Consider the following 24,605-nt stretch of genomic DNA (forward strand, 5'->3'; position numbering starts at 1 on the left):
CTGTTCTGTCTTGTAATACAGTTTTGGACAAAAACATGTTGACCAATATCCGACCATTAGCCAGAGTTGATTTTGAACTTGTTCTCTCTATCTGTTCCTCACAGCAGTAATTTCATAAATTTCTGCAAAGACCATTTATCAGGCTTATAAAACAGCTCTGAAAGCTGTGTCATGTAAAACAAAGTGGTGTCGTTCTTTCTGGAACTGCAGGATTTGTCTAGATTCCCTAATGCTAGGAACTGTTTTAAGTACCTAGCTAGCATTTACAGAAACACAATGTTAGATACTATACATTCATGAGGCAGTATTGTGTCCATATAATTTAAGGAAGGCATATTCAGAATAGTGTTTTTTAATTAATAACAATAATTAAAAAAATCTCTGCTTAAGAAGGAATTTCACTAGACAGCTGGGTACCGTAGGCTCTAAATATTTGTTCTCTTGAATGTGTTTTCAAGATGATGCTTTCTTAAAATGTACTTTTGTATGAGGATATGAAGAAGGCAATAGTAGTCAGTCAAAGATAAAAAGGATATTTGAGGTGACAGAGAAACACAGGGTTTGAAGAATTATTAATACATAGGCACGTTTAGGTAAATATCTTAAAAGCAAGATATATTTTAAAACCTTATAAAAGAGTATTGCTGATATAAGTGAATACTTACTGATTGCTTACTTTCTATTCTAATAATACACACAATCAGATCTTTGTATATAGGTATAAAATTTAGGATACTGGTACTTAAATAGAAAAGTCTGAAAATACTGGCCTTGAACAACTTGTAGCTGGATTGTTCAAGTTGTCATTAGTCTAGATTGATTACTTTAAACTCGAAGGATAATACAATAAATGACATTTTGTATTTTCAAAATAATCTGGCTTTGTTTTCTTTAAAAAGAAATTTGCTTATTTAACTCAATTCTGCTGTGTGAAAATGTTTAAAGCAGCATGAATCTAACTTTCTAAAAAGATTTTAATATTTGGACTGATATAAAGCCTGGAAGCCTAGCTTATGTAGAATTTGAGAAAATAGTCAGCACCCGGAAAAGAGAAGGTGAAATAGAAACACCATTTCTGCAAAATGGAGATTTGTTTTGCTGCCTGCTGTGCTGTAATATTATAATTTTGTACTGCTGCACAGAGAAGAGTGTATGATCTTGATACTTCATTGATATCAGTGGATAGTTCTGTGTAAAGACTACTGATAATCTGATGACTTCTCAATAGCATCCTTGAGAAACAGCAACAGTAAAAAGGGCTTACCAGAGCGTATGAAATCTATGCAATTCCCATATTGCTCTTTGCATGGAGAATTACTGCACTTTTGTGAATGTATGTCTTTATTGTCCCCATCTGATTTGCTTAGTATGTGTACCTTCACACATGTTTGCTTGGAAGGGAAAATTTGGTTTGCCTTACTTCTTTTTGTGTTGAGACCCTTTGCAGATACTGATTGCTCACATTCAGAAGTAGATTGATGAAAGGAGCAAATGTTGCCTCCTTAAAATATGAAAAATCTGTTATCGTTTTAGCAAATCTGCTTTGGCAGAAGAGTCTCTCTCTGGACCGTTCTGCCTGGGATGTGGATTCTGAGCTTGCAAGTGAACTTTATGAGAGATGGCAAAAAATAAGACGTGGGGAAGCCTGCAGGTCTGTACAGAATCCGTTGAGGTTCTTAATACAAGCCAGTACAATGTTGTAAGGGGGAATATTTCTGTTCTGAAGTATTCTTAATTAGAACAAACATTTTTGACCTTGCTGCATGTAAGTTGGTTATCTTGAAGCATCTGGAATTTCAGAGCATCCCAAACACTTCTAACTTCCATTTCAAGGCACTGCCAGCAATGAGTAAACATTTGAGATGCCTGAATTCTAGAATGTAAATAATGTTTTGACTGAGCCCCACCACAGCTACCCAGTTTGAAAGCAGTCAAAGCACATTTTACCAGGTCAGTTATGGAGCTGCACAAATCCTTTGTCAACAGGTCCCATAGCAGTCTTTTTAGGATCAGGAGCTCTGAACAGCTTTCAAGGTTTTTAGTCCCTGACCTAATGGATGCTATGTACTTGGGACATGGGGAGGGAAGCAGTCACTGTGCCTGAGTAATTGTAGAGAGAGCGCATCAGTGATATCACCCAATTTCCAGAACAGAGAAGTATGGCTACAAAAAATAGTCACTGTGTTGCAGGTGGAAAAGTGGGAGATTTAATTACTCTCTATGACTAGATTACATGTTTGTGGGCTTTGTTGTGAAGAATGTTTTCAAGGAAGGATTAGTTGGTATAATTGATAGGTCCTGGCAAATCATCATCTTTTGTTCTTGGATTTCAAAGAAAAAAAAAAAAAAGAAAAACAAATCTTTCTGTTTTTTTGCCAATAAAGCAGGAGAAGTATTTTAGGATCAGCTCGCTTTATTCACCAGAAGCCTGAAGAGGAGTCCCTTGCCTTCTTCTTGCCACGGTTAACTGCAGAGCCTGGCCTTACACTCAACTTCAGTGCCACAGCAGTTAAAAGTAGTATGGTAAGGATGGTTTTCTTACACTTCTGAGTTGATACATGTTTAGCTTCTTTAAAGAACAGAATCTGCAGTTAGTATTTGGTGATGTTTTCATACCGCTTTTAGATTAGTATTTTGAAACCTTCATACAAGTCTAATATAAGACACCAAATTTGTTTATCCCTTTGGCTCTTTGATAAATTCTCTAGCTATCAAATTGTAGTATTTTTAGTACAAGGAGAGGAGTAAAGCAGTGTAGGTATTAACTAACAACTATTCATGCTAATAAGCTAATAAACTTTCCTCACATTGTGGTCTGCTATATGCTTGTGGTAAAATAATTGAACAAGGGACTTGGGATAGAATGCGCTGTCATTAATGATGCCTTGTGCATACAGGATATTAATGATGCATTGTGCATACAGGATATGTGGTCTTCCTTCTGCCACAGCCATACATAACAAAAGTGTATAAAATGTTGAAGATAGAAAACTGAGAGATCAGCAGTGCAATGTGTCTTGCTGACAGTTACTTCTTCATTTGTCAGACTTTGGTTAGTACTAACCTGGTCTGGCACAGACCAGTCATACAGAGATGCTTCTCATATGCACATGTTGTGAATTACCTTGATATCCCATGTATGCCATTTGATTGTCATAGTAATGTACATAACCTACTTGGACTCAAACTTCTATACGAAAAGGTGGCACCTTACTAACTTACCTTCTTTTGCGGAAGAGCTTTGTTTATGTCTGCATGTGCAAATCAAAATACAAATGAAAGGGTTATTTTGAGGGGGGAAGACTATATTTTTGCACATGCAAAATCACTCCTCATGCTCTCAGCTGTTTCTGCAAATGATGGCGTTGTGATGATATGTCCTGCTGTTCCATGCAGTTTTGTATGCACGTGATTATATTGCATAAAGACTGATGAAGCTAGGCTGAATTTCCTTGAAAATGCAGCTCATATTACCAATGCTGACTTATTAAGAAGTATGTAGTTTAACTTTTCTTTTCCCCTCCAAACTATCTAGGTGAAGTATTTCATACTAAGAAACCCGTCATCCTTCCCAGTTGCATTGCAGCTTGTGCCACTCTCTTACTACCCTGATCCCCAAGCTTCACTGAGTCTGCTCAGCAAATGGTAATTAGTATAACTGTCTCAGAATATTGTCTTCCCTTTAAAGAGTTGTATTTGCTATGCCTTATGATTGCTGCTTATTGTTTGTTCCAATTTGTCAAAGCATAACTGAAGTGGTGGAAACATTCTGCTCCGTTTTGGAAGATAGTCATATTCGGAGCAGCACTTTGTGTGGCACCTGACTGTGTAATGCACCTGATCTATGATTAAAAAAAAAACAAAAACAAACAACTATCTGAACATATTTGCAGTAAGTTTATGTATGCCAGCCACAAGCTATGTCATCTTTTAAGATCTGAGGCCTAATGCAATCTTGTGCAGGCTATGCTGCTGTGGGCAGCAACTCTCACAAGTGGGGATGTGCTGCTCCCAGCAAAGCTGGTTGGGAAATACCCAGTCTGTAGGCTGCGGTCTGTGAGGAGGAAGGTAACTGAACCTAATTTAAGAAAAAGGTTGTTTGTTTTTTTCTTATCTTTTTCTTAGGTAATTTTCTTAGGTAAAAACCCTGTTTCTAAGAAGAGGAAATAGGAGCTGGAAAGAAAAATTCAGCGGGTCTAGAGCCAGGAACCCCACCATAAACATTTTAGGGGCAGCTAAACAAATATTTAAACGTTGTTTTGAACTTTCTGTGTTACAAATGAGAAGATCTAATGAGAAATCTAGATAGAGTTAGATGGAGAATGTAAAGGGACATGGAGTTCACCAAAATAAGCCCCAACTGTCACGCTTAACTCTGGAAAAACTGCAATACGTGTGCAGTTGGTAGTAATTATTGGCTTGCTTGGAGTCTGTGGGACTGCTTACATGCTTTAGTGTACCTTGCTTATTTGAGGTACCAGTCCCTGTATAGCTGCTTCCTTAACATTATTTCTTGATGTGTGTGTGTATATACAGAGATAGGCACGTTAGTAACTACATGTGATTGCATACTAAATATCATTTCCATGTAGACTCTTTCTAGTGGTTTGAAATTACATTTTCTCCTTGTTTTCACATTTCTGTTTCTGCAGATCTAGGTTTACCAGCAGTCATGTTCACTTTTCAAGCTAATGTAAAAAGTTGTGACAAGTGAATTTCCAATTCGGGGGCTGAAGGTCCATTAGTCCTCTACGACCTAAATTTTACATATTGTTTTTCTTCTGTCCATTCCTAATGCCTTTAGTATCTCATGCTTAAAATTTGCTTTTAGACAAATTATCAGTTTCTGTAAAGGGTTTTGATTTGCAAAGTATGTGAAAGAGAATATGAATTTGTCCCAAACAAATTGTGAGCAGAAAGAGGGACATATGAGTAAATTATTGAGATACGGTAATGACTGTTTCTCAACAGGTATGTTTCAGAAAAAGCTGTGGGACATTTCTGTTTATATACAACTTAGAAATATTTCTTGATTGTTGTCTTTCTGAATATTGCATACTGAGAGATCTGAAATGCCTAGGCATTTTTCTGTTTTCCAAATGCACGGAATCCACATTAAACAGATCTGTAGTATATTTTGTTAAAATGCAGATCTGCATTTCCCCAGTATTTCACATCTGCTAAAGTGCAATTGTGAAAATATAATTCATTGAAGAATAAATGCTGCTATGTAAAAATAAGTCAGTCTAGTTCTGACAGACTAGGTTTGCAATGCTTTTTTTGTTTGTTTTGTTTTTTTTAGGTTTGGCGTAAATGTCCAAGCTATTAATTTCACCACCACTGAGTTCAGGCTCATGGATGAATGTTCTCATGGGGTAAGATGTTTAATTTTGATTAAAAAAATGACACCCTAGAAAAATTCTTTTTTAACTACATTACATCTGAGTTTTTACTAAGTACTGTTTAAAACAATGTGTGTTTTCTTGATTCTCTGTCAAGCTTGTATTTTTGCAGTTACTTTCTTTCCAGAGTTTGCTGTTTTCTAAATTGAAAACAACTGCAGAGTGTGTGTGCATGCCTGTATGTGTCAAAAAGGCTACAGTTTGCTTTCTGTTTTGGGACTTCAGTTTAGCCCTATGTTGTCCACAAGGTGTAAGACTTTTGTTGGTGACCTCAGAAGTTAACAGATAATATTTTCAGCAGAAGGAAATGCTGGGCAGTAGTTCAAAGGAGAAAGCTGGATTTCTGTGTTTCACCTCAGTTTCACTGCAACTCTCAGATTCAGGTTGGAATGTCACAGCTGTCTGTGGTTTCCATTACCTCATTTTTAACATGAGTGTGATGACACTTAATTGTGCCATATGCCAGCGCTGAGCTGTGATTATACCTTCAGGTGTCCTGTTGTGGATAATAGAAAGAGAGAAGATGTGCTTCCAGGGATGTTGGCACAGTCTGACAATCAGAGTACTGTCCAGGGTACCAGCAGAGCTCATTCTTATATTTCTAGTTTGCGTGAAAACCTGGAATTGACAAATTTTCTTTGCTGCTTGTACATGCTGCACCTGCATCTTTAATGCTCTGTACAAGTACGTGTTTCTAAAAACACTCCTTAAGATCCTATTGAAAGACAGGTACTTTATAAAACCAAAAGAATATATTTGCTAAACTTATCAAAGCTGACCTTTGTTTTTTGTCAACAGTGAAGGGGGGTTGTAAAATAGTGGTGGATCTTTACACCAGTGTGTGTATTGCCTCTATTTCATGTAGAGACTTGAAGAGCTATGGGAGCATCTGTGGTTACATAGACGTTTAGTATATCTGTTTATGAGACCGACCTTGGCTTGTTGTTGGCCAAATCACTAGTTGTCAATATTTACACTTTTGAATGTCGTTTTTGTAGTCACTTTATATGCATGTGTAGTGAGTGGTTAGTCTCACGTTTGTGCATGTGCACCTTTGTAGAGAATGACCTGGTGAAGTTTGCAAATCCATACGTGTTTTGCTTTTAATGAATATTGACTGTTGAGTGAAGGTTCTGAAACTTTTTTGTATGTTTTTTCTTTTTCATAAAATAGACTAAAAACACTTTGGTCTAGAAAAGATCAGAAAAAACACTAGGACAACAGCTGTGAAAAAAACAACCTTTTAAAAGCTTTTAAAAACAACCAAGAAAAACCCTTTTTGTGATGTTTATGGTTATTTTGACTGCTATGGGTGTTCAATCGTGATTTTCTAAGAGGAGATCCCCCAGTTCTGATAGAGAAATGTTTAGGATTGTTTTCTTTCTCTCTTTGTCTTTTTTTATGTTAATGGGGGGAAAATATAAACAACAGTATTGAAATTGTTAAGAAACATATATACTTTACATAATTTCTAGACTCACTTAGCTTCTGTTAGTGCTGGTCTTCAGTTAATATGGTAGGGAGTTCACTTTGGCTTGTTTCCAGTGACTCAAAATGATCAACATATTTGCCAACAGTCCCTTTCTCACTGAAATCAAGTTGCAAGTCTTACGCTGATGGTATAATGGTTGCCACATTTCCCCGTGCAATCAGTATACTGTCAGTTCTAGTTGTGTTGTGAAGTGTTTCAGCATTTCTTGAATATGAAGGACACAGCGTAATTTCTTTTCCATCTGAACAAATAAAATCTGTTTTAAAAAATGAAGTAATACATTCCTCATAATAATAAGTGCAGTAATATGAACACTTGCTCAAATAAACAACCTTATCTGATGTTTTATATTGTCAGATTGAAAGACTTTAGTGTAACAAGTTAGGAGTCATTGCACCTTGCCAAAAATATCATACGTGGTGCTAAGAAAAGATGCAGTGCCTTCTTCTATTAAGATCTTTAAACACACATTTTCTGTGAGTAAATAAGTGCGTTTTTGTTTAACAGAATGCACGTCAAGAGGATCTTATCAACAAGAAATGCAGTTCTGAGCTGCTTCGGTTAAATTTACAACCGCTGGAAACCAGAAAAGTTGCTGTAATTTTTACACCAGTTGACTACAAAAGAGTATCCTCACTTATTTTAATCAGGTAACCCAGGTTTCAGTTGTGAGAAGCAACCAAGAAAATGTGAAAATGAATTTGCCCAATCTTGGAGGAAAATCAAATAGTCAAAATTTGCAAGTCAGAATACCTCCAGTTTAATAAAAGTTGCTTGAAGGGTATTTGTACTTCATGCCTACCTAGGTCATTAAATATGGAACTTCAGATTTTTTTTTCCTTGTGGTGTGGATGAGTGGGTTAGAAAATGCATATGAATATATACTGTATGTATGACCGAGGCACTTCTTCAGTCAGCAGATCAACAGCCTTTTCCTGCTGGGTGGCTTTGCTATTTTAAACTGAATTCCATAGTGATAGTATTTAAGAGACCAGTGAGTCATATTTATAATTGGAAGGAACAACTACATTTACCAGGTGGCACTGTTATCCACTGGCAATGGTAACAAAACTTGCCCTTTCACTGTGTGAAATGCAGCAGTGAAGGGTTCCCAGGTGATCCTACCTGTGTTTAGGGGAGGCCTTTCCAGATGTGGCTAGTGATTCTGTTATTGACACACTGTTGTCTTGATTTGGCACCTAGATAGCAAAGCCACGATGTTGCAAACTTCATTTGTGTTTTAATGGCTGATGATTTGATTTTTATGTTGTGGCAGAAACAACTTGACTGTTCTGGATGTGGTCAATGTAGAAGGCTATGGAGCCAGAGAATTACTTAAAGTAGGGGGAAGACTGCCAGGTACAGGAGGATCTCTTAGATTCAAGGTGCCAGAAGCTACACTAATGGACTGCAGACGACGTGAGTAAGAAGAAACAGGTCTCTGATTTTGTAGCTGGCTGCATTACTCTGTAGTGGTAATGATACTGTGCAATAATGTTAAGTAAACAGAATATTGAAGTAAAGAAACTAAAGAACTTGGTAGTAAGAGGTGTAGGTTCTGATGTCTCAAAATACTGGCTGATAAGAGTTACAAATTTTGGAAATACAGTGCTGCAAAATAGTCTGTATTAAAGTTTTGGTTGCTTCTGAGTATTTAATTGATTTGAAAGTAAAAGCAGCTATTTCTTTCTAAACATTAGTCTTTTTAAGCACTAAAATAATTGTTCTTCTTTTTTCCTTTTAAGAACTGAAAGACAGCAAGCAAATTTTGTCCATCACAAAGAACTTCAAAGTAGAGAATATCGGGCCTCTCCCTATAACAATTTCATCAATGAAAATCAATGGTTACAGTTGCCAAGGATATGGATTTGAAGTGTTAGACTGTCAGGAATTCTTCCTGGCTCAGAACTCATCACGGGAGATCAGCATTGTGTAAGCACTGACAAATCTGATGACAAGTTAACTTAAGTGGAAATTTGAAATAATTAGTTGCAGTAACAGACACTCCAGTAACACACATGCATGCAGAATTTGGTGAGCTTTGAAAATAAGCTTCAGTACGCTTTTCAGTAAGTTACAATAATGTGTTGTGTGTATGCGTACATGCATCTTACTGCTTGAGGATGACCTCAAAGTCTTAACCTCTTAAACAGCTGCTAATGCACCTGCGTAGTCTTAAGCAGACAGTGATAGCTTATTTCATTGTCTTTTTCCATACTATTAAATCAGAAGTCATGCTGTATGTTTTTTTTGGTATCAATATGAGTTCAGAAAATGAAATTAAGCCTAGCAAATGGGAAAAATAACACCAGCTCTGTCTGCTTTCCTGGCAGATTCACTCCTGATTTTACATCTTCATGGGTAATCCGGGAGCTAACCCTGGTGACTGCTGCGGATCTGGAGTTCCACTTCACCCTCAACGTGACTCTTCCTCACCATTTGTTACCCCTGTGTGCAGATGTGGTGCCAGGACCCAGCTGGGAGGAGTCTTTCTGGCGGCTCACTGTCCTCTTTGTAAGGTAATGTGTTCAGAGCTTCTGGTGACCCACTGGTGAGAGATCAGCATGCACTTCTGGCTTGTGGTAGACGTGATGATAGGGCGTAAATGGCTGCTGCATCTAAGTCTTTTGGGAGTACTGCCAGTTGTCTGCAGGACCTTGTGTGATCCAGTTGCCTGTGGTAGAATTGACAAGCATTTCATGCTTCCCCTGCTGATAAACTCCCATGTTAGGCTTGGAAAGAAGATGGGTTAGGTATTCCCACAGGAAGAGCCAGTGGGTACCCCTCTTTCTAGAAGATTTACTTCCCCATCCATAGAGATGCATGTGGAACCTGTTAGTCCCTGCATGTCATCAGTAGAATGGAGTGGACTGATGGCTTTTCTTAAAGTATTTCTGGAAAATTAACATTTATGAGATTTCAGACACCTGAGTAAGGACCTGCTTTTCCTTTTGCTTCCTCCTTTCATGTATTAAAAAATATGTATCTCTTATTGTTGGCTCTTGTTATGAACACTGATAAAGATACTACCCCAGAAAGAGTTGTCTTACGTCAGCTAACTCATTGCTTGTACACGGTAAACTGTTTTAGGAGGCCTGTACCCTTGTACAACAGTTAAGGGTTCTGCTCTTAATTAGGTTTTTGTTGTCTTCCTTATTAACCTTCCGTACTGTGAGTGTGAGTTGAATGCTGTTTGTGGCAAATGATTTCTGATGTCTTCATTGCACTAAACCCTGAATTCCTGCTATCAGGACCAGCAAGGAGTGAACACAAATGGCATGGTGATCTATATACATACCAGTGCATGCATAATTGAGATCATTATGCACACTTGTTCTGCTTGCATTGTTGTTTTGATGCTGGAAACAGAGCACAGTTGAACAGTAAGAGTAATCATGTAACGTGGTTCTAGATGCAACAGAAGGATACCACAGGGATTTGAAAAATCAGGAGTTTCTCATTCTGTTTTCCAGCTGACAAAATTTATCCTATACAAGAAGATGACTTGATGAATTACAGAGCTTTTCATTCTGATTGATTTATGTCTGGTGTAATTAATGTGCTAGAGAGAAAGAGAAGGCGTTTTGCAGCTTCCATTTTACCTCAGAAGAACAATGGCATTTGTAGCCCATTTTATGTCAGGATTTTCTCTAGGTAGCAGAAGAGACAATTGCAAATAAATAACAAGCTAGTGATATAACTAACATGTACTCCGTAGATGTGTCATGCTATGGTATGTTGTCATTGTGTTGAGTGAGATTTCTTTCTAACTGATTTTTAAACCAAGTGTTGGTTTTCTTTTCTATTTTTTTTCTTTTAGATTTTTCATTATGAAGCTCAAGGCTGAGTTACTTTTTGCCACACTACAACTAGCTGGGGCCATGACGTTTAATAAAAAGGGGGGAGGGGAACCATTGGAACTGTTACTTATTTTGTGTTTTCCTATCAGCTGTTTTCTTTAAAATTACTAACAAAATATTTGAAAAGTGCATCTTGCTACAAGCTTTGTAACTTTCATTGAACATTCCTGAAAATTGTAGACACCAGTGTTTGTTGTTTTTCTTCGACAGTTTGTCCCTGCTTGGTGTGATCCTGATAGCCTTCCAGCAAGCCCAGTATATTCTAGCAGAGTTCATGAAATCAAGACAGAGGCCAAATCCTAGTTCTTCATCCCAGCAGAACAGCAACTCTGTTGATGTCATCAGCTCTGATTCCTACAAGTAAAAACACTTTCCTCTTCTTTTGATTTGCATTTTTTTTGCACCTGTTTAATATGGAGTAGTTCTTTCTGTCTGTTGGTACTTTGACATTGCTGTGGAGTCATTTAGAAGAGGTCTTGTTCAAAGCAGCCTCCTTCAAAGAGCTTCAGTGTTGCAGCATGTATTTATCTCTTCAGAAGAGAAATGGAAGAACTCAAGGGTTTATTCATTTTTATATATTGTCAGTAGTACACAGGATAGAAGTTGTGCGATAGCATTAATGGATACACTATACGCAGCAGCCTTAGAAAACTAAGAATGGCAAATGATGTTAATGGCCCTCAAACCTGACCTCTTGGTTGGTCAGTTAAGCATTTGTTCAAGCATGTGTCTTTGAAGTCTGAGGACATACTTAGTCTTTCTCAACTTCCACTGAAATCAGAATGTGAGTAGCTGGTATGATACATTGAAGACCTAACAAAATCTCAGCTTGTGAATATGCAAAATATACAAAATTATGGGATACAAAAATATCTCATAAAACAACTTATGATAGTCTCATAGATGTTTAAAAAACAAAAAGACAACTCAATTTGTCTTTTTTTTTTTTTCCCAGGGGAAGCTGTAAGACATTTATGGATTCCTATAGTTCATCAGATAAAGGCAAAGGGAAGGGCTTCCTGTCTGTAGGCACTTCGTCCAGCCGAAGTCAAAATGCAGCCAAAAGAAGTCCGGCAACCTACAGCCACTCTCAGAAGAAACACAAATGTTCAGTTTACTACAGTAAGCAAAAGCCAAACACAGCAGCTGGCAATGCCATTGCAGCTACTGATGAGAAGCAAAATCAGATTGCGGAGAACCAAATCTCAGCACCAAAAGAGGACATTTGCACTGATGTTGTCAGTGAGAACTGGGTAACTCTAAAATATGCAAATGGCATAAATGTTAACAAGAATTTAACTCTTCCAGAAAACTTTCTGGGTAAAGAAGAAACTGCACTGAAAAATACAGTTCTCATTAAAAATACTTCTTCAGAGTGTGATCTGAAGGAAGATCTTCAAACATGTATGTTTCCTAAGGAAACTAACCTTAAAGCTCCAGAAAATCTAGTTGAGCTCAAAGAACAGGAGTTCTGTCCTGTGAAGATGTCTAAGAAGCTACCTGAAAGTCACTTGTCAAGAAGTTCACCTCTGCAACAGCCAGAACTGCAAGAAATTTCTAGGAAAAATAATGGTATCTTTCTTATTTTTAATTTCTATCTTAGCTTCACAGCTAAAAATTGTAAGACAATCACAAGAATACTTTGAGTGGAAAGTAGATTAGGAAGATGTTTCTTCTGCAATTTTGTTTTGACTTAAGAGCTCAGCAAAGTAGTTCTATGCTGAAAACTGACATTTTCTGAAGCTATGGTGTCTCTGGTCTATGGCAGTTTTAGTGAATGAACTGTATGTAACACGGATTTGGGGCCCTGCTGTAGTGTATTTCTGTTGGCTGCACTGGTTGCTTACCCTTTTTGTCCTTACCTGTTAGATACGGCAGGTACCAGTGTGCTGTCTCAGGAGTGAAAGCAGGGTAATTTTATTCTTACTTAAAAAGGTTTTTTGAGATTCTTCATTCATTCCTAAACTGCAAAAACTTACTCCTTCTTTGCTTTGAATTTAAAAAAAAAATCCATAATTACATCTTACCTGTTTTTATGTACATAGCAAGGTAACTTTGAGTACAGACTGCAGATACCATGTTCATACATAAACCAGTTGGGAGATACTACAATTATTTTCATTAGCACAAATTCCACCTTGAGAGAGCAGTACTGACAGATACTTCGTAATCAGTGGTAAAGCACTAAAGGTAACCTGCTGAAGGGTCTGTTGGCAGTTGTATTTATGTATTTGCACTGTCAGGGTTTTGATTATTTCCTTTGGTAGGATCAGTGAAGCCTAAAAAGGATCCCAGCAGAGGATAGTGGCTCAGCTGGGCAGCTCAGCCAGCTGTTGAGAATGGCCTCCTAATTTTTTCTTCACCTCTTTGCTTTCGTTACACAAGAGTACTTCCTCATAAGCACCTCAAGAAAAGAAATTTCTAGTGCTGCAACTATCCTAAAGAAAGGATGGTTTCCCTTTGTCTTTTCAGTGGATGCAGAGGACACTTTGGAGACTTGAAGATCCAACTAAAGGCTGGCCTTACTTTGATTTACCCTCTTTTCAGAAGTTTTCTCCACAAGATTGCAGGGTTTTTCTGATTGTTTTTAAGCCCAAAGTTCTCTGGCTTCCAGTTCTACCCTCCAAAGTCCATGGCTGGGACCCGAGTAGCTCAAACTTGGATGAGATGAGTAGGGATGGGGTAATTTGTGTGTGTAAGAGTAGTGTGCCCATAAGCATAAATTGATACAGAGGTACTTTTTGAAGCTGCTATCAGAATACTTACACAGCATTAGCTATCGATTTTGAAATTTTCAGCATCATCAGCCTAGGTGCTAGTCCCCTAGTGTTTTGGAAGACAACTCAAGTCATGTTTTTTAGTTTGCTACTTTTGTGTTTGTTTTTTTTTTTAAAGAGGTAGGCCACAGTGAAAGTAGAAACTAATATAGTTATGATTGGGAGCCCATTCAGTTCCCAAGCAAACTTGTGTTACTTTTTAATTGTAGGGAATAACCAGCAAGTGCCTCTCAGGAATGAAACTGAAAACTGTGAGACCTTAAAAAAGCAGATCAACCTAAAGCCTTCCACCGAGAAAAAGATTAATAAGGGACCTAAGGAAGAGACTCTGTGCTGTGCAAAAGAGGAGATTACTGCTTCTGAGGTTTGTATTGCTGTCTTTCTGCTTTTTAGATTTAAAATAATCTCCTTGTTACTTATTTGCATGTATAGGTATGTTTGTATGTATATGTGGGGACTGTTATGTACAGTCACAGGGAGACACGTTTAAAACCCTCTAAATCAGATGAATGAGGAAGTATGCAGTTGTACTGTCCCATATCTCATGCATACTAATGAATGAGCCATTTGGGTAAAAGTTAAAATAGACCATATGTCGTGATACTGGCTGTATCACAGCCAGACATTTTCTTCCTTACCAGAGCAGGCACAGAGGGCTGGGATCTAATGCCAGTTGTTAGCCATGATAATGAAGCAAACCCTAGAGAGGAAGTGGTCTAGATGGGTGTATTTCCCTTCGTTCACACACCTATGTCCAAATATAGGACTTTGTGTAAGAAATTTACATTTAGGAACAGAGCAAGCAGAAGCCCCATGACAGATTGTGAAGCTGCTGAGAAGGATCATTCTGCATCCTTGTTTTTGGAGCATGTGATAAACAATATGCATTGCATGTGTTATGGGCAGTGTAAAACACTTAAAGAATTTCATCTGGTAATTAAAAATTAATAAGAAGAATCCAAGAATTTGGTTTGTGTGTGTTCTGTCTACTGGATAGGAGCTGCGTGACAATAAAGTGTAATGATGATTAGTGCTCGAGGAATATGTACGAGAAAAGATGGGATACAGTCTTGTTTTGGGAATTGTTACAGACTCCTTGTGTGTGGCTGATGGTGCTCGTTTTTTGTTTCCCGAATTTCTTAGTCACTGTTCTTTGTTAGTTAAGTTACCCCATAATTTCTTCAGTTGTAATTCAAATGAATGCCCCCCCCCCCAGCTGCTGAGGAAAGGGAGGATTTATTGCTGCTGAACTTGCACACAAACTGATCATAAATTTGGCAGATGTTTTTTGTTTTTAGCACATTGGGGATTTTATTGACTGCCTTCCTTTTTCTCCCTGTATTTTTTTTTCCCCTGGAAGTCAGGGCTAGATGGTGTGAGGGGTGAAATGCTAACGTTGGGAATTCAAAAATTTCTCTCTCATCATCTGTTGGTGTCTTGAAGGACAGAGTCTTGGAAAGACTGATCAAGTGGATGGTGTTGGAAAGAGGAAGTGCTGTGAAGAGATACTAAATCATATAGTAACTATGCAATTGGGGTTGAGTTGTTTTGTCCAGTGAAATTTAGCAAGAAAATCTGATAGAGTTCATTTTACTGTATAAAATGAAGTTACCTCAGTATGTATTCTCAGCTTTTTCTCTTTTTTAAACCTTCAGCAAGAAGATGCATTTAGGAAGAAGAAACCTCAGGAGAAGAAGGAAGGAAATGTGTCAAACATAAATTGGAATAGAAATAGAACATCTAGAAAGAATAAGAAAAAGAATGTTAATATATCTACAAGGTATGTGTTGCCTCACCAAGTCGTGAAGAAATCCAGAGCTGCTGTAATGTTTCCGCAGGCTTTTGCTGAGTTTTGCATAGTACATTAGGCAGATTGCTTTATCTTGTTAAATAAACACTCTGTAGTCCTGGCTTGAGGCTTTATTGTTAAGAATGTGCACTACTAAATATCGCCAGCAAAAGAAATATTTATCCATTTGTAAATCTGTATGTATATAGACGCACCCCATTCTGCGTAGCAGTGGTTGCTCTCTGCTACAGTCTGGAATTTGCTGTCTCTGAGGTTTGGATGGTTAACTTCCTTTCCGTTATTGTGTTGTGTGGATAAGATCCAGTCGTGTTTTCTTTTCAGTGGAAAAAGGAAGACAAAATTGTTAAAACTATTCCACTGTTAGGAGAATCATCTGCTGTATTGGGTAACTTAGGGAATATTGTCTCCTGGTAGTTTTGAAAGAGGAAGACAAGATAAAGTTACTTTCATTTTTGCCATAACGATTAAGAAGTATCTACCTCAGGGAAGTAGATGTATAGTATCACCGGGGCTTCGTAGATAAGCATTAACAAGTTAGAGCAGCCCTAAATTCAAAAGTATTTCGAGATCACCTTGGGAAGTTGCTTTTTTTTCCCCCTGAGATTCATTTAAATGCATTTCTGAAGTCAACTGTAAACTACTATATTAAATGTTTTTTCATATTTTTATAATTTTAAGCTATTTTGAGTGTTGTTAAAAATACAAATAGTAAATTAGTGCTAGGACAGAAAAGCTTATTAGGAGAAAATTCCTTTCTTCCTCCCACAGTCCTTTGAATTAAGGTCACAATCCTACAAAGCCTTCACTGACTTCATTTTTATTGTGAGTAGTCCTGTTGAGGTCAGTGGACTTAACAAGGAGATTGCAAAATCTGAAGAGGTTGTTATAACCCAATTAATATTCATTGGGGGAAGTCTGCTTATGTGCAATTCCTTGCAGTGTGCAGACATTTGCAGGTAGGAAGGATAAAACACGAAATCACTGAAATTTTGTGATTGTTCCTTCATCTGATTCAGTAGTTGCCCCTTTCTGAGTTAAGATGTAGCCATATTCTTCCTGTAGAAACTTGACAGCTGGATTTTATTCCTTCTCCCTTAATACTCTGATTGGATCCAGATATTTCAATTTTACTAGCAAAACCTTGAGATTACTTCAGATCTTACAACCAGATTATTCTGGTTATAATTATGCCAATGAAATAGATGTAGGGCACATTTTTCCTGTGAACCTGGATCTCCATACGGTGCTAGACTGTTTATTACTGTAACGTATGAATGCCTTCTGCAAGTGCATTAGAGAATGGAGTTAAACATACACATGCAGTCTTGCTCCTCCCGCTGAGAAGTAGCAGTCCATATGATGGGATATAGCATTTTTGGAAAGTCTTAACAGATGTTTTTTTAAGTTTCTATGAAGTTGGGGAATAAAACTCCTTGTCCTTTTCCTTGCCCCGCATTCTGACTTGGTAGCCTTTTGAGTTAAAGTGTTTAATACCTAAAAAAGTGCGATTGAAATGTGATGTGCAAATGTGTTTCTTTGGGTGTGGTTGTATTAGGGTCCCCGAGCAGAGCGAGTTGAAGCACATGTGCAGCGAATATGAAAGACCGGATCTGAGAGCTAATATTGGAATAAGAGCCTGGTGTCCTCAGGGTGATGGGGAAAATTGCAAAGCAGACCAGAAATCCGGGAGCTTGTCTATACAGGGAGAAACAGGTATGCAATCTTAATTGTCAAACTGAAGAAATGTGAGATATTTTTGTGGCAATAGGATAGTTTTCCTTTTCTGAGACCTTTTTGCCCCTCTTGGCTTTGCACCCTGACACCGAGATGGCAGGGCTGGCAGGGGGACCAGTGCTGGCAGTGATAATACCTGCTCGTTTCTGAAGGGCTCCGTGTGCTTCCTCCATGGGGTGGTTCTCAGCACAAATCAGCAGATGTCAGTCTGAAGCCATAGCAGACTGTTCTTGGGCAAAGGACTGATGGTTGGCTTGTGCATCCTGGTTCTGCTGGTGCTGACTGAGGCAGCTGTGTTGCTGAGGCCACCTCTGGAATAAGCAGGCCAAAGGAGGTGTAAGGCTTTGTAAGGCCTGTGAGATTGTCTCCCTGATGAGATGCTAAGGAAGGAGAATCTATCACTTATGGATTCATTGCTTGTAACTTCTGTTGCTTTTAGTGTGCATGTTCCCAGAGTCAGAATGTTTCCTGTTTCAGATAATAACCGTGTATTTCAATGAGCAGTATTGCTTCCTATTTCATAACTATTGCCTGTAACTGCACAGTGCCCTGACTTGTGTTCATTGTGCCGGGGATCTCAGTCAGGTCATAAGCTCCTCATGCTGTAGGGCTGGTGTGTTTATCTTGGTGAGGCTATCAGTAGATACTGTTTTCTGTCCTGCTATCAGGAAATTTAGAAAAAATAATGTAAAATCATGTCTCAGTAGCTTTTCACTTCAACTGAAAGACTTTTTTTTTTCCAAAACCTCTTTAGAAAGCTTTTATCAACGGTCCAAAAAGAAGTGTTTGGAGAAGTTTTGTTCTGATTCAAGCTCAGATTGTGGAAGTTCATCAGGAAGCGTTCGTGCCAGTCGTGGGAGCTGGGGTAGCTGGAGCAGTACCAGCAGTTCTGACGGAGATAAAAAGCCCATGATTACTGCCAGGCATTTTCTTCCATCTAGTAAGTTCTGCAAACATCACCTCTGCACAGTAGTGGGGAGAGTTTGTCTTCCTTCTGAATGGAAAGGGCTGCCACAGCATGGAGTATGTAACTTGCCTTTTATAGGAGAAAATATCTCTCAGAAACAGTAGGACAGATGCTTGGTATTGGGGGAGGGAAGTATCACAAGTTTTGTGGAGATGAGGATGAGCTGTCCAGGCTACAGAGGGTGTCAGAACAATACAGAGTTGGTGTCCTCTGCACTGAGGAGCTGCCCAATTAGTTTCCATGGAACTGAGAGTCACTACTCAAAGCAATTTATGTCTTTGACTTCGTTACATCACATCAATCTCATAAAAATACAATCTTCTTGTTAGAGCTATTGAAGAAAGTTCACAAATGAGAAACGTGTGAAAGCAGTTCAGAACAGATCTCAGGGTGCTGGGATTGGATAGGCGTATTTGAAGTAGAAGTAGCCAGGAGGCCTGAGCCACTTCAGGGGCGTGAGAAGTGGCAACTATGGTTCATCACTGCATCTTCTTGAACGCCTGAATACCATTTACATAGTTGGAAGTCCAAAATTCTGTCACTGCCATTGCTAGCCAGATTGCTGTAGTGATAGAAGTAAATATAAAATGCTGAAGTGACACAAGTAAAAATCACTTTGAGTACCTGAAAGAAGTTATTTTGAATAATCTTAAAAATGAGTATACATTTATATGTATATTTGTATGTGTATAAAATTTCAAAACCTGATGTTATGAAGTTTCTATTTGATGGGTCTCAACCTGTGATGCAATGGATAATGATTTGTGGGCACATGACTTTACTTTCAAATTGTATTGCCTCTTAAAAGTCATTCCAAATACAAAATGAATATGATAGTAACAAGGAATCTATCCATTAAAATTAAGTGTGGTAATCACTTATAAGTCACAAAATACGCTTAAGACCCTGGGGAAATAGCACACTTTGCAGCTAGTGATACTCCAGTCTGAAAGAAAAATTGGTTAAAACCATTGAGTTCATCTGTGTGAATGAATATTCTGTGCATACTTCTTTTTTTTAGGATCTTTGATTTTTCACAGTCATTCTTTTCTTTAGGAGAGAATATTTCACAAAATGATTTTCCATCTGAAACTCCTATCACTTTAAATCTGTCTCATAACATCTGCAATACCAGGTAAAAAATAAATAAATTTGAATCTACACCTGTAAGACATTAAAGAAACTCCACCAACTTGAAAACTTGTCTCATTTTGATGAATCATACCTATCTGTTGTCTTACTATATTTTGTGATCCTCTAATTGGACTTTGTGTTTGCAAAAGAAGAATCTTCTTCAGTATGTGAGAAGATCTATACAATTGTGACAGAAAACGGATTGTGCTGGGGTAATACGATAAATACTTCCAAATGTAAAATGAAATTGGGGGAAAAAAGGAAGTGATTTTTTCCCCTCTTAATTTATTCCAGATCTTAGCAACTTACTGCATTTCCTTTGGCACTTAGTTTTATTAAAGTAATAATTGTTTAAAAAAAAATGGAAGTGAGACTTTCAAGTTGATGTTATTCTTTTAATGAAAATAATGTTCTAGGATATACAGCATGAAAATTGATTTCCCCCTACCCCACATTCCTTTCTACTTCTTTGCTGTTGTAGAGATAGCATCTACAGTTTTTATTACTATGAATCCTCGCTTCACTTCTCATTCATGACTGTCTGTTTTCACTAGCAGAAATAATTTAATCCTTTTCCTCTGGGATTCTGGTTCTTAAAAATGCCTTTCCACTCACATTAACTAGTTTCTTTGGCATTCAGTGAATACGAAATCGGTGTTCATATGTGTCTGTGTGTCTTCATGCACATAAAAGTAAACTTGTCTGAAAGTTGTTGGGAGCATTGAAACATCATGTGAGATCCTACTCATCTTAATGGAATATAGCTTTGTTTCGGATTTCAAGAGGAGAGGTGTTGAATTAATTTGCAATAGGTTGGATAACAAAACTGGGATAATTAAGATGTATTTGTTTTGTGTGTGTAATTAGTAGTTGGCTTTCAATTTTGAAAAATTGCTCAGTGGTAATTTAAGGAAAATCAGGAAAGAAATTGGGATAGCAATAGCAACTATGATATTCACCAGAATATTTTTACATTTTTGTATCTTTCCTGTGAAGTACTTTGGATTATGAAACATGAGTGCCTTGATTTAAGAAATGAAATTTTCTTTTCATTTAGCAGAGACATGAACAGCATTCCCCAGTATCCTGAAACCTTATGTCCCAATTTCACTGACATAGCTGCAGATCCTGACAAGAACAAAGGTCAGTTACTTAATTAACAACTTAAGCTGGCTTTGCACACTATTTGTCAAGCAGTTTCAATGATGTTGCTAATAACCCATGTAAACACAAAATTCATAGAGATGTTGTTAGAATTTGAATGACTTCTAAGCAAGTTAAGATCAAAGTTAGCAAACAGTCTTACAGCTTTGATGTTCTTTTGAATCTTCTCTGTGTTAAGACAGCATTTAGCTTTCAGCTTATGTTTTAGGTATTCTTTGTTTTTTCTTCTCTTGCTTTGCATAGGTTTATGTCTAAAAGTAATGTGGTTGGGAGATAACACTGATCCTTACGTTAAAATGAAGTTCAGCATCAAAGCAAATTTGACCATTTTTCTCTCCAAATGTCCATAATAAGGACTTGCCCTTTTTGAAAGGAATAATGAAGAAGACTGGATCAGGGGCTTTTAAAACTCTGAGTTTTTATTGTTTCTGTTTTATTTTTATTCAATACTGACCTGTTCACTGGAGTTCATAACAGCAAAAGGCTCTACGTGGTGAGGTGGAGTTTGAAAACTGTTTAAAACACACAGCTCTTTAAGCAGCAGAGCTGTCTGCCTGCAGCTGTGCCTTTTGCTGTAGGATTAACGTGTCTGGCAAGGTACAAAGGCTGATTAAGCTTCTGTGGTAGATATTACGAATTGCTGTCATGTGAAATAATGAAATTGAGCTAACTTTGCAACCATTGTCTCATAAAGACTGTTAATTTGGATCTTTTTCCTTTATCCAGCTATGTTTTCATAGTTGATAGGAACAACGTGTCTTTGGGCAGTTAGGTGTTCAGACTGTCGAGAGCACCACGGTGAATATATGCTCTACAGGCTAAATGCAGCCATAGCAAGTTCACCTAATGTTCGCTCATGGATAGGTCTGGCAGCACTGCCCATGCGTTAAAAACCTGACTGTTCCCGCTGCATTTCTGTGGCTGGACTTCAGACCTGGTTACTGAATGATGGGTGGGGGCAAAGGAGAGGCTGGTGGGGATCATGTCCCCAGATCATGTGGAAGGGTGCTGTGTTGCCACCGATGATCAATGACTTGAGAATTCTTCACAGGAGTTTCTTGCCCAGTTTTGTGGAATTTCAAATTCTTGGTTCAGGTCCTTTTTTTTTTTTTTTTTTTTTAACAAATATAAATTTTGAGCTTTGTTTAAAAATTGGCCTTTTTCACATAAATAGGTTCATTGGCATTGCTGGGTTATCTTTCGCATGGATCTGAATGTCACAAATGACATTTGATTCTCAGAGCTTATGCAAGCTTCCTTCCTGTTTTCCATTTCGTTCCTGTTCCCCTGTTTAGGTCTTTACCCAGCAGGAGACTTGTGGCCTGCCCAGCCAGTCTGCCTGACAAACAGCCTAAACTACAACCTTGAGAATAATATACCGTGCATGATCCAAGAAACGCCCTCGGTCCACAACAGGCAAGTTATGTCTCATGTCAACAGTATGGCTAACACTTTGTTCAGGTTTCTGTGATACAGAGCGCTGCACTTAAGCCTACTTTAAAATATTTGTAAGGCAGATGATAGAAACAACAGCACAAATTTGATTTTAACTATCTCCTCTTTTTTTATACTTTCCATTAGTACATCATGATTAATTTTGCTCAGACAAATTCACTGGTGTTCCTATTCGTGTGTAGATACTCCAGAACTTCTATTCAAATTTAATTAAATACTTGCTGGAAAATTTTTAATTTCTTCCAGTTCTTTTGCATGACCAGGCAGAGGGCCTGCCTTTTAGGTTTGCTTTCCTCTTGCTAAACACATGGTTTCTGTATATCAGAGGGAATGTTATGCAGTATGTACTTGTGTTATATGGCATAAACAGACATTGTTAAATAAAATAAAATAGCCCAGTGTGAAGATGGTATATGAAAAAAAGTTGGTTGGGCTATTTGATCAGGCTCTGTGTAGATTTGAGTCAATTTTTGTACAGCAGTGAACTTGAGTCCTTCTTGTACTAGAGACTTTCTGCACTGTAAATTCTACTAATGCGAAATTCACGACAAACTAGGGAGAAGAAATACTCTGGCAGTGCAGTGCTGTCAGTTCTTCAGGTCATGTCCTGTCATCCAAAACGACAGAGTGGTAATGCAGAAATCCCCAAGTGACGATCTTGTGTTTCTAACCAGGCTGCTAACCTCAACTGTAAACTGGTGTGTCAACAAACCGCAGTCCTGATGATTTGGAATAATGGCCAGCAGTCTGTCTGGCTCTACGTCAGATCTTTAAGAATTGCTCTTGAAAGACTTATTGAAATACTTGAATTATTTTAATGAAAATAAGTATAATCCTTTCACTAAGCATGTGTAATTTAGGTAACGTTGCTGAACAGGGCTCTCATGCTTGTGGTGGGGACAGGAGAAATGCCCATATTGAGTGCTATTCATAGAAATGCTAGAGAATGCATTACGTTTCCTCTTATTTCAAATCACTTCACTTTCTATCTACTCCTTTTGTGGTTGTCGAAAAGAAATAGAATTACTTTCTTTTTCTGGAGGAAGAAGTTGAGCCCCACTAGGTGTTGCAGAACTCTGGTAGCTGTCATTGCAAATTGTTCATCCTTCTGGGAGGGAAAAAGAGCTCAGCAAAATAATCGCTCTGATTACATACTAGCAGAGGGTGGTTACTGGCAGGATTTGTATGGCAAGTGGAATGTGAAAAGCCTAATCATGAGTTACAGGCATTTTACACCCAACAGCTTTACAGTAAATAAGTATGTCTAAATAATTTTCAGAAGTTCTGCAAACTGCTTCTAACAGCAGATTTTTCCTTTTTCTTGGGACAGCTTCATTGACTGGAACGCAACTTGTGACAGCCAGTTTTCCAACATGTATTGTCCATTAGAGATGAACGAATACGGTGCTTTCCCAGAAGGTGAGATGAAGTAAAACTGAAGTTATCACTGAGCATATTTTCTCTCTCTTCTTTGAAACAAAAAAGCAGAGCTTGTCTATAAGCATTTGGACATTCATTGCTTGACCAAACGTTGCACTTTCCAGCTGACCGGGTGCTCTATCGAAAAAAAGCACCATCTGTGTGTGGTAGATGAGAACATTGATCTTTGTATAGACATTTTAAGCCTGAAAATCCAGCATACAGTACTTACTCTGAGACAGAATAGAGAGAAGTGCTTGTGACCGCAATATTACACAATTCTTTTTGCACAATTTTCTTTGTTTCTCTTCTGGCAGGCTTCTGCCTTCCAGTGTGTGAAACAGAAGGCCTCTTGTGACCAATTACCTTTCCAGGCTAGAGTTTCTTGGCTTGGGACGCATACTGGCAAGAACCTAAAATTCTTTAGCATTACCTAAGCAATAATTAAAAGTCAAGCTACAGTATCACAGGCAGCACGGTGTTCCCTCGGGTGCTTAGCGCTGAGGCATGTTGGCAGTGAAGCCAGGGTAGGCTCTGCCATGCACGTTCTGCAGCTAATAAAGGCTCCTTTCTCCATTAAAGAGATTGCCTACTCTTTACCCTGTCCTCCTGATAGCAATTTGTTAGTGGGTGCCTGGTACAAAATGGTAGCCTTGTTAACAGAAGTTGTTACGCTTCGCTGCTGCATTGCCTGGAAGCTGCCTTAAGTCACCAAAAGCTTAGGTTGGTTCCAGCGTGTCTCGCTCCAAGAAGATTCAGCATTCCTCCACAGAAACGTTAGCAGTGTTTACATTGCAAAAGCCTTATTTTGTCTTCCTCATTTTTATAAACTGTAGAAAACATGAACTACCCCAGTGGCTTCCCGGGTACAGCCGCAGTGCAGAACACAGCCTTCATTGACCAGAGCTGCCCCTCCACCTGGAATGCACCTCCCAACATGCCGCCTGCCTGGGAGCCCGCCAGTTATGTCAACTCCACGGTGAGTATTGTCACTGCCAGGCTGCCTCTGTGTGCACCTCTTCAAAAACCTTCTCATTGCATGCCCGTCTGTCCCTTACCTATCGCTTGCATGTTCCTCGTGATTCCTTCAAGTAGCCTGATGTACATGTTTGGTGCTGGTGTTGGTAGCACGGCTTTTTCCCAGTTGTTGGTCAGGGTTGTTACTCAGCTTTGTCTATTAAATGGCAAGATAGATCACTTTTTTTTTTTTTGCCTGAAAATTGATGCAAATCATTTTACATATGGAAAAACATTTTGGACTTATGTAGTCTACCGAGACTTTTCCCTATCAAAATCAACCTTTCCAGATGAGGATAAAATACAAAAAGTGCTGACAGCAAAACCCAGAGAGATTTGAAAATGGTGGGGCTGAATGGACAGCTGCTCTCAGT

General features: G+C 38.3%; 1 protein-coding gene across 6 annotated transcripts in view; it reads left to right on the forward strand.

Annotated features, from left to right (window-relative positions):
• The window catches only part of TMEM131L (transmembrane 131 like), a 77,686-nt gene that overhangs the window by 51,599 nt on the left and 1,482 nt on the right, over nucleotides 1-24,605 (forward strand). For 2 of the 6 annotated variants that reach the window (XM_068681003.1, XM_068681007.1), the window contains 19 exons: nucleotides 1,534-1,651; nucleotides 2,385-2,523; nucleotides 3,536-3,645; nucleotides 5,303-5,375; nucleotides 7,402-7,544; nucleotides 8,171-8,313; nucleotides 8,640-8,826; nucleotides 9,228-9,413; nucleotides 10,965-11,114; nucleotides 11,710-12,326; nucleotides 13,741-13,895; nucleotides 15,187-15,311; nucleotides 16,897-17,054; nucleotides 17,830-18,015; nucleotides 19,099-19,177; nucleotides 20,234-20,319; nucleotides 21,636-21,756; nucleotides 23,126-23,214; nucleotides 24,051-24,193. In XM_068681003.1, the coding sequence (XP_068537104.1) occupies nucleotides 1,534-1,651; nucleotides 2,385-2,523; nucleotides 3,536-3,645; nucleotides 5,303-5,375; nucleotides 7,402-7,544; nucleotides 8,171-8,313; nucleotides 8,640-8,826; nucleotides 9,228-9,413; nucleotides 10,965-11,114; nucleotides 11,710-12,326; nucleotides 13,741-13,895; nucleotides 15,187-15,311; nucleotides 16,897-17,054; nucleotides 17,830-18,015; nucleotides 19,099-19,177; nucleotides 20,234-20,319; nucleotides 21,636-21,756; nucleotides 23,126-23,214; nucleotides 24,051-24,193 (3,008 nt within the window). Of the gene's footprint in view, nucleotides 1-1,533; nucleotides 1,652-2,384; nucleotides 2,524-3,535; nucleotides 3,646-5,302; nucleotides 5,376-7,401; nucleotides 7,545-8,170; nucleotides 8,314-8,639; nucleotides 8,827-9,227; nucleotides 9,414-10,964; nucleotides 11,115-11,709; nucleotides 12,327-13,740; nucleotides 13,896-15,186; nucleotides 15,312-16,896; nucleotides 17,055-17,829; nucleotides 18,016-19,098; nucleotides 19,178-20,233; nucleotides 20,320-21,635; nucleotides 21,757-23,125; nucleotides 23,215-24,050; nucleotides 24,194-24,605 lie in introns of those variants that run through there. The other 4 variants (XM_068681005.1, XM_068681004.1, XM_068681008.1 and 1 more) reach the window with 4 other exon arrangements.

Source organism: Anas acuta, chromosome 4, assembly GCF_963932015.1.
Source record: "Anas acuta chromosome 4, bAnaAcu1.1, whole genome shotgun sequence".
Taxonomy (NCBI): Eukaryota; Metazoa; Chordata; class Aves; order Anseriformes; family Anatidae; genus Anas; species Anas acuta.